Below are 10391 nucleotides of genomic sequence, written 5' to 3' on the forward strand. Positions count from 1 at the left end.
AGCCTTTGTTCTACATCTAGATGATCGGATCAGATATGTGTCACTAAAAAAACGCAAGCAGTTCGGCAAAGTTATACACACAGCTAGCTAACTGAATCACAGTCATGAAATCAGCCTGTTAGGATGTACTAGCAGGCAGGTCAGCTGAAGATGATGAAATTGGCAAACTTTTATCAAAAAGTGGCCACACACCTACTGAAGGATTAAATCATAATCTGAGTATACTTTACACTCTAACAAACATGTGGAATGTAGTTCTGCCCCCATTAATGGTATGAAAATTCTATCATGATTAATATTGATAACGATCGATATGAGAAAAATATTGTGATAATTTTTTTTGCCATATTGCCCAGCCCTAATTATTCACAAATCAAAGGCAAATTCTGTTTTTGAGATACTACAAACAAATCATGACTTCAATTGTGATTGATTATTGTAGTCTATTGTTAGCCCTTAATAGTATTTAACTACTCCAAAAAAGGGCAGTGTTTACAGCAAAAACAGTTGGTTAATTTAAAGTTATTTGTGTGTATTTTATGTCATAGGTGCTCCAATGGCTCATTGTTCACTCTGATGTCATTCAATCCATCCTGCACGGTCATGATGTGAGTATGGGAGCTCTACAGGTACTCTCTCTGCTCATGGCCATCATCAGCAAGACTGCACTGCCAGGTACTACAGCAACAAAACTCTCAATGTATTTGCTTCATAATTATTATCATATTATGATCAAATGTAAGTACACTGAGATGACAGTGTCACAATTTTGTGTTTGCTTTTGTTTTTAAGGAGCACTCGAGATTGGACAGGAAATCAACAGTGCTGCCCTTATGGAGTTACAGGGGCACATTGGCAGATTCCAGGTGAAATATTTCAAATGAAACTAGATTTCTTGAAGAACATACCAGTGCAGGCATGTCAGTAAAAGAATAGCGTTAAATGCTTAAGGTGCACAGAGCTACTGTGTAGTAATTGCAAGGAAGACCCATTAAGCAAATTAAAGAAAAAAGTCCAATCACAATTCATTATGGGAGTGTTACAACGATGTCATCACTGTTTAAATACTGAAAATGCTACCAGTAAAGTATAACGTTTACAAACACAAAACTAGATAGAACACCTAAGGCTGAAATCATCTACAAGACAAAGTTTGAGTGGAATCTGTATGTTAAATGGTTCTAGAACAAACCCTAACCAGAATGTTTGAGCAATATCAGTGCAGTGCTGCTATGCAAGCTCTGTAAGTACTAAAATGTATTTCATTGGGGCCTTGTGCACTTGGGACACTTTTTCTTTCTTGAACACACAAGTGGACAAGTGCATATGCTTCCTCAGTTGACTTTGTTTCTCTCTCAGCGTCAGTCACTGTCTCTACTTGTGCGGCTGGTCGGTACTGATCGCGCTCGCTACCTGAAGCAGATTGAGGAAACCATTGCCCCTGGTGACCTTGCAGAGAAGAGAGAGGAGATGGAGGTTGCCATGCAACAGGTGTGATGTCACCATGGTGCCTGTGCCCACTGACTTTTGTCTGTAACCTCTGTAGGTGGTTTCAAATGTTACACTACTCTTTGTATCATGTGATTTTTCAGATTTGTGCAAATATTATGGAGTACTGCCAGACGCTACTGCTGCAGAGCTCAGCTGAGGCCCAGTTCACTCTCTGCCTCTTCAGCCCCTCAGCAAGTGAACCAGCAGGTTGGTCATTAATACAAGCAATAATATTGTAATATTAATACAATTCATATTTTTTAAATATAGTCTGATTAGGATTATTGTAGTTATAGAACTCATTGAATTAGAATTTAGTTTGTATTTATATTTAATTTTTAATTTACCTTTCAATTTAGTTCTATTTTCATTCATTTTTACTCTGGTTGTTAGTTTTTTCAGTGTTTTCTAATTTTAGTTTAGTTTTTAAGGACTTAATGGATTTTAGGACTTGAGGATACAAATTAAACGTTTAACACTTACATTTCTGAGGCCCATTTAATGTTATCGCTATCTAGTGGCGTTTTCATATTTAATGAAGGCGGGTTTGTAAAATTTAGTAAAATACTGTGCATCAAAAACTAAAATTAATTGATGGTCATTTTTATTTTAGTTAGTTTTGGAGTCATGAAAAATTATTTTAGTTCCGGTTTTTGCAATGATGTATATTTATATCAGTGAAAGGTGCACAGTTTTTTTTTGTTGTTGTTGTTTTGGATTACTAAAATTTTAAACAAAGAAATTCATTTTCATATTTCTGAAAAAAAAATTGTTTTTGTAATGTACACTCACATGAGACAAAGAAACTAGTCTATCAGTGTTAGAAAAAAAGTTGCTTTATTCTACATATGGCGCTAGGAGCACATTTATGAGATTCACCATGTTGAGACCATAAAACCAACCAAATATTACTCGATTAATCTTAAAGGGACAGTTCACCAAAAATGAAAATCCTCTCAAAATTTTCTCACCCTCATGCCATCCCAGATGTGTGTGACTTTCTTTTCTTCTGCTGAACACTATTGAAGATTTTTAGAAGAATATCTCAACTCTGTAGGTCCAAAAAGCACATAAAGACAATAAAAGTAATCCAAAAGACTCCAGTGGGTAAATCCATGATATGATAGGTGTGGGGGAGAAACAGATCAATATTTAAGTCCTTTTTTACTATAAATCTCCGATTTCACTTTCACATTCTGAAATAGTATATTAAAAAAGGAGTCATATGGATTACTTTTATGCTGCCTTTTATGTGCTTTTTGGAGCTTTAAAGTTTTGGACCCCGTTCACTTGTATTGTATGAAGCTACAGAGCTGAAATAATCTTCTAAAGATTTTCGTTTGTGTTCTGCAGAAGAAATAAAGTCATACACATCTGGGATGGCATGAGGGTGAGTCAATGATGAGAGAATTTTCTTTTTAGGGTGAACTGTCCCTTTAATAATCCCCTGAAATTGACCACTTTCTGTCACAGAATAAATTAATCATCTCTGACTGCAGTTAGCACATTTCCTATTGTCGTTTGGGCACTTATGTCAGCGAAACATAAAAATTAATGAGTGTACTTTTTAATGAAAATATTCTAATTTAGTTTTAACAGTAATAACACTGGAGTTTCCCTGTGTATCTTCTGTATCAGATGTGTCCATTCCCTCTGCGCGTGTTCCCAGCCTCGGTTTGGTTCTCCTCCTGCTGAAGAACAGTGCCACTGACTTCTTTAGATACCATGACAACCACAGACAGAGCCTGAGCAAGCTGGAGAGAGTGGAACAGCTCCCCCCTGAAGAACTTAAGGAGGTATACACAAAAGGATGGGGGAAAAAAACATGGTGTATATAGTAGTGGATTTTGCCGCTATCAATAACAAAGGTGGTGGAAAAGTCCGATAACCATTAATCAGCCTATAGTTTTTCAAATTGATTAATAGAATGTTCCAAAATGTTTTTAGTCGACACAAAGGCCAGAGAACAAAATGAATAAAATCCCAGATGTAGTTTATTTTTCAACCAAAATCCCAATAATAATCAGAAAAAAAGAAGTTTGGATGCATAATGTGGGACTTTTAACCCTAAACCAGACTGAAACACACCAGGGACTCTTTTTTGGAATGAGTGACTTGGCTTCATTGCAATGTTCTATTTTTAATATTTAACAAATTAAGCTTTTTATAGCCTATATTATTTTAATTATTATTCACAATATATGAAGTTAGAGACATGATGTATGTGATGACGAGGGACGTTTCCATATATTTGCATTTTTCTTTGCATGCCCTTGCTTCAATTTTTTTTTTTTTGGGGGGGGGATTTTTCCCCTTTTTCTCCCAATTTGGAATGCCCAATTCCCAATGCGCTCTAAGTCCTTGTGGTTGCATAGTGATTCGCCTCAGTCCGGGTGGCGGAGGACGAATCCCAGTTGCCTCCGCGGCTGAGACAGCTTCACACCATCCACCGCGGCAACCACGCTCAATTCACCATGCGCCCCACCGAGAACAAACCACATTATAGCGACCACGAGGAGGTTACCCCATGTGACTCTACCCTCCCTAGCAACCGGGCCAATTTGGTTGCTTAGGAGACCTGGCTGGAGTCACTCAGCACGCCCTGGGATTCGAACTAGCGAACTCCAGGGGTGGTAGCCAGCGTATTTTACCACTGAGCTACCCAGGCCCCACTTCCTTGCTTCAATTTTAAAAAACGTAATTATCAGAGGAACACGGAGGAATAAAAAACTATCAGCATAGATTTTTGCAGATAACTGATAGTTTCAAAAAGCAACTATAGACACAGATTAATCAATAAAACCGATATATCAGTCTGCCTCTAGTATATACACGTACAGTAGAATGAAATCAAGATGAACACTCTTTCAATACCCATTTTGCCCAGTAATGGTGTTGGTGCTGAAGCCAGCCAATGTTTCCACTGACTTGAGAGCTTAATGACAGTGTTACTGGCTACGTTACTTCATAAACTGCCCACAAACAAACATGGCACATCAGTCTTTATTTATAAGTCTTAGTCCTAGTAAGTACAGTAGTACTGCAGTAGCAATTCCTTTTTTGTTTTATATTCAGTTTTTCCTTATTGTTGGTTTAAAGTGTTTGTAACTGGGCAGACATAAGCTGCATATGTTTTATACTTCTTTGTGTACCTTATACAGCTGTGCCAGGGTCTGGTGTCAGGTTCTGCTGGAGTGGAAAAGATCCCGTCAGTGCAGAGAAATGTGCTTGCCAAACGCCGGCTTATCCAGTTGGTCAACTACCGAGCCAAACTGCTTTCCCTCTGCTCTTGTATCCTAACACTCACTTCAGCAGGCTCGGTTTATTCTATTAATTTCCTTGCAAAATTTAGGGGTGGCCTTCGTTTTTCTTTTTTTTTTAAAGCAGTATCCTCTGAAATATACTTTGTTGTTTGCTTTTATTTTGGGTTTGATTAGGTTTTGTGTGCATATTGCTAACACAAGGGGAAAGGCAACACCCTACATGTTTTTCTTGACATTTCTGTCTGAAGATATTATTGAGACATGCCTGTTTGTGATTTGGCGCCACCTAGAGTTCTACATGCTCTACTGTACTCCAAGTGACCCTAAAGACACGCTGCTGCCAGGTTACAAAGGTGAACTGACCCTAAATCTTTCTTGAAAGATTGAATTTGATTTCATGTTCTGTTGTTTTTAAATGCATAATGTATGGAGAGATGTTTGCCAAATAAGTCTGTATAATCCCTTTCTTTGTGTAGATCCTAATGCGGGCAGAAGGTTAGGTGTGTCAAGAGTGAGCCAGCAAGATCTTGAACAGGTGCATCTTTTAGAAAAATGTATTTGTACTGTGGTGATATTAGATGGTAATATCATAGTACTTTGATATATGTACACGTCATGGGTCTGAATGTATACCATATTAATGTACCATGGTATTTACATGGTCCAAAATAACTTGGTATAACCATAGTGGTTCCATGTTACTTTTTAATTTAGTGATGCCTGTATGAAGTAGGTCTTATTTTATTAAAAAGAGGAAATTATATGAAAAGTTAGATATTAAAATAATTTTTGGTGTGTGATGGTTGTTCTTGTTGACACTTTACTGTGTGTATAGTTGCAGAGTGATGTGGCAAACAGCTTTAACGAGCCACTACAGAGGAAGTTGTTGGAGGTGGAAGGGCTGTATGGCAAAGCCCGCTCCCGCCACACCTTCATACAGGCCCTGACGCGCAGGATCCGGGGACTAGTGCACCATGCCAAGGGCTGAACACTCACATTCCTTGAAGAAATAGTGTGACACATGGATCTTTTGGCTGAGGAGAGACATAATCTAAACTTTAATGACATGTACAAGTCTGCAGTTTTGATTACAATAATCACTCATGAAATTTTCTGGCTATGAGCAAAATGTCTTAGTGTACTGCTTTTTTTCCTTATGTGGTAAATAAACGATTTTCTAACAGACAACCCTCTTATTGTAGAGTATTTTCTGACTTAATGGTTTGTTAAAAAGGAAAGGCATTTTGCGAAATACAATGTTTTTTTTTGTAGAAATGTCAAATACAGTTGTTAAATCTTACACTGGAACTTTATTGTTTGTGCAAATACTAAACACTTGTGACTCCGATGACTTGCATGGTGAGGGAGAGAGATCTTATTTAATTTTACAACGTACACTTTATAGAAGACAGTAAAGCACAATAGATCTTCAGTTTCAGTTGGTACGTATAAAACGGGGTCTGTCTCAGCCCTGATTAATTCTACAGAGCCGGCTGAGGAAACAATGGAAGGGACTCTATGAACTAAAACCATCAGGTTATATTCAGATTGCATGGTATGGATTCTCTCAAATGGCAAATATTGTTGGAGCACACATCAATTCATGATGAATTTACAAAGATAGCACTTAAGTTGATTTAATTGCTATCTAGTGTGTCCATGAAAATGTGTAACAATGTATATTATAAAACAGACAATCCTGGTCCTCAAATCTGATTGGCTTAGTGGCATTTTAAGATTGCTGATATTTAGTATAACAGCATTGGGAAACTTAACTTTACTTAAGTGGTAAGTATAGAAACAACATAGTTTATGCTTATTGCGAAATATAACTATATATAAATGTATAAATAGTTTGGGATTTCAGGGAGATCAACTCGTTTGCGTCATTCAGAGTTTGTCATGGTAGTGGCTGGTCACTTCCATTCTTATTTTGCAGGCGTTGTTGGCCGCAGTTCTCTGATTGGTGGATCTTTCTCTGCTGGGCCATGGGTAATGTAGTTGTTTAACAGGAATTGCGCTTTTAAAGGCAATTTTAAACAATGAAGTTTAAATAACGCAGATGGATGCTTCAACGGGAGCATATACCATTGATGAACAACCTCGAAGCTTATGGTAGGTCTATCTTTAAAGGTTTATAAGTTAGCATTGAAAATCAATAGAGCTGTTTAGCCGTGACATCAATTTGTAGGCAAACCCGGAAGTCTAATTCGCCATGGGTTCCCTCTGAATTTTCCTATGGGTTTTTATAATGGGGTTTTTGAACCTATGTGTAAAATAAGGTCTGTGGTTAACATTACTCGACGATATGTGGACGTTTTTTTCTACAACATAAATTACATACAACTAAGACATGTGACTAACAGAAATGGAATAATGTGTCCCTGAACAAAGGCAGGGTCAAAATCAGAAGTAACAGTCAGTATCTGGTGTGGCCACCAGCTGCATTAAGAACTGCAGTGCATCTCCTCCTCATGGACTGCACCAGATTTGCCAGTTCTTGCTGTGAGATGTTACCCCACTTTTCCACAAAGGCACTTGCAAGTTCCCAGACATTTCTAGGGGGAATGGCCCTAACCCTAGCCCTCACCCTCCGATCCAACAGGTCCCAGATGTGCTCAATGGAATTGAGATCTGGGCTCTTCGCTGGCCATGGCAGAACACTGACTTTCCTGTCTTGCAGGAAATCATGCACAGAACGAACAGTATGGCTAGTGACACTGTCATGCCGGAGGGTCATGTCAGGATGAGCCTGCAGGAAGGGTACCACATGAGGGAGGAGGATGTCTTCCCTTTAACTCACAGCGTTGAGATTGCCTGCAATGACAACAAGCTCAGTCCGATGATGCTGTGACACACCGCCCCAGACCATGACGGACCTTCCACCTCCAAATCGATCCTGCTCCAGAATACAGGCCTCGGTGTAACGCTCATTCCTTCGACGATAAACGCGAGTCCGACCATCACCCCTGGTCAGACAAAACCATGACTCGTCAGTGAAGAGCACTTTTTGCCAGTCCTGTCTGGTCCAGCGAAGGTGGATTTATGCCCATAGGCGACATTGTTGCCGGTGATGTCTAGTAAGGACCTGCCTTACAACAGGCCTACAAGTCCTCAGGCCAGCCTGAGCACTGATGGAGGGATTGTGCTTTCCTGGTCTAACTCGGGCAGTTGTTTTTCCATCCTGTACCTGTCCCGCAGGTGTGATATTCGGATGTACTGATCCTATGCAGGTGTTGTTACATGTGGTCTGCCACTGCAAGGATGATCAGCTGTCCTTCCTGTCTCCCTGTAGCGCTGTCTTAGGCGTCTCACAGTACGGACATTGCAATTTATTGCCCTGGCCACATCTGCAGTCCTCATGCCTCCATGCAGCATGCCTAAGGAGTGTTCACGCAGATGAGCAGGGACCCTGGGCATCTTTCTTTTGGTGTTTTTCAGAGTCAGTAGAAAGGTCTCTTTAGTGCCATAAGTTTTTATAACTCTGACATTAATTGCCTACCGTCTGTAAACTGATAGTGTCTTAACGACCGTTCCACAGGTGCATGTTCATTAATTGTTTATGGTTCATTGAATAAGCATGGAAAACATTGTTTAAACCCTTTACAATAAAGATCTGTAAAGTTATTTAGATTTTTACAAAATTATCTTTAAAATACAGTGTCCTGAATAAGGGTTGTTTCTTTTTTTGCTGAGTTTACACACACACACACACATATATATATATATATATATATATATATATATATATTTATTTTTATTTTTTTTTCACACAATATGCAATTGCTTTGTAAGGATACACATCTGCCGAAGCACTGCGGGGAATCAGGTTGCTGAAGCAGCCCGTTCACCAGCGTGAAGATTCCACCCGCTGACTCGTGTATATCGACGGCGAAGGGTAGAGGGCTTCTAGACAAGAGATGAATCGCTGTCTTGAAGAAACTCTGAGGAAATGGTGCTTGTGCACCTGCTTTTATAGCGGACAGCTTCGCGCCAAAACAGGCGGGGCTCAAACACCATAGCCAATATTAGAATATTGGCCTTATTGTAGAGAGGTTTCAACTATGTCATGTAAGAAGGCACTCCCCATATGCGTTAATCAGCGCAATGTCAAGTGTACTGAGTCGTAAGGGAACAGCAATTTTCACAGCACGGTGTTTACAGTTTTAGAGAAAATTAACCTATGAATGGCTTACTTATATTTGTCTCTGCATATTAAGCTGGGATATGAGAAAGTATTGAAAACGTAAAAAGTTTTATACTTCAGCTTTAAAGGCCAAAACACGGAAGTGAATGAGAACGATTCATTCACTTAAAAGATTCGTTCAAAAATACTGATTAGTTTCAATGGAACACAGCTCGCGTGAGAGCAGTGCAGAGAGTAGAGTTGTGCTTGATGGCGTCTCTTGGAACAACTTTCGCAGGCGGAGAAGAAAGGCACGAACTGAATCACCAAATTTTTGTCTGAAATGTAAGTCGTTCAATATTATTTACTTGTTTGTTGAAAATTGTGTAACAGCAATATCACAATGGCAACCAGAGGCCGCGCTGAAGCACAGCCGTGCTTAATTAAACAATGTCCTTAGCACATCTCATTCAGAAAATATGGACACAGGAAAAAACATTAAAATAAATAAATTAATAATAATGATATATATATATATATATATATATATATATATATATATATATATACAACGCTCTCAACTGTAAAGATATATTTCAAGGTAAAGTATACTTTAAAATTGTAATTTCAGGTTCATTGATTTCACCACACAGTGTGCTTCCCTGGAAACGTCACATAATAGATTTTTAAATCGCGGTTTCTTATAACGAAATTTGCTTCATCTGTCAGATTAATGATTGTGAATGAAAGCCATTGCTTGCCTGAATCAAACAACTTTCAAGATGCTTACATTATGATGAGGCCAAAATCAATTAGCAGTGTGATTGTAACTCTGCACAGATTATGCAGGCCTAAAAATTAAGGATGGGCGGATCGATCCTCAAGTATCCATACTTCCGATACTGATGTTGTATCAAAAATATCGATCCTCACACAAAAATACTGATTCTAATATATATATATATATATATATACATTTCTCAAAGTCACATCTTTACAGGATGGTAATACTGTGCATACTATACCATTTTGAAAGAGTTAGGAATAGGATGTTGTTTCTTAGATATTCATCAATAATTTCCATCTGATTTTAGGGTAGGGTTAGGGTTGGTGTAATGCATGTACTGTATTACTACAGCAAACATAAACTCTTACCATGTAAAATCATTCACTCATCTCTCACACTTAAATTGAGCAGACTGGACTGCACATGCATATATTTATTAACATTAACCAAAGAGTAATAATGTGTTGTCTCTCAGATTGTAGGCCTATTGGATTGTATGGATTGTCCTGTAACTTTTATTCCACAGTTATCCACAAGGTGGTGATGAAGACCTAAATTCAACTCTTTGTTATCCACAAAAGAAACATTCCTCAATATTTTAATCTATTTGGACATATTATATCAACCCAAACGAACACATATATTTATTCATTTATTTACTGTATTAACGCTACTCTGACTCTTTTCTTTCATCTCAGCACTTGAATTGTTTCTCGATCTACAG

General features: G+C 38.3%; 1 protein-coding gene across 1 annotated transcript in view; it reads left to right on the plus strand.

Annotated features, from left to right (window-relative positions):
- LOC127456119 (nuclear pore complex protein Nup205-like) overlaps positions 1–5942 on the plus strand; it is a 30350-nt gene extending 24408 nt beyond the window's left edge. The window contains exons 33-41 of the mRNA XM_051724454.1: positions 549–675; positions 793–866; positions 1360–1491; positions 1593–1698; positions 3130–3287; positions 4653–4782; positions 5003–5107; positions 5231–5289; positions 5590–5942. Coding sequence (XP_051580414.1) covers positions 549–675; positions 793–866; positions 1360–1491; positions 1593–1698; positions 3130–3287; positions 4653–4782; positions 5003–5107; positions 5231–5289; positions 5590–5742 — 1044 coding nt within the window. The 3' untranslated portion in view covers positions 5743–5942. The remainder of the gene's footprint in view (positions 1–548; positions 676–792; positions 867–1359; positions 1492–1592; positions 1699–3129; positions 3288–4652; positions 4783–5002; positions 5108–5230; positions 5290–5589) is intronic.
- Positions 5943–10391: the final 4449 nt, after the last annotated feature.

This window comes from Myxocyprinus asiaticus, chromosome 18 (assembly GCF_019703515.2).
Source record: "Myxocyprinus asiaticus isolate MX2 ecotype Aquarium Trade chromosome 18, UBuf_Myxa_2, whole genome shotgun sequence".
Taxonomy (NCBI): domain Eukaryota; kingdom Metazoa; phylum Chordata; class Actinopteri; order Cypriniformes; family Catostomidae; genus Myxocyprinus; species Myxocyprinus asiaticus.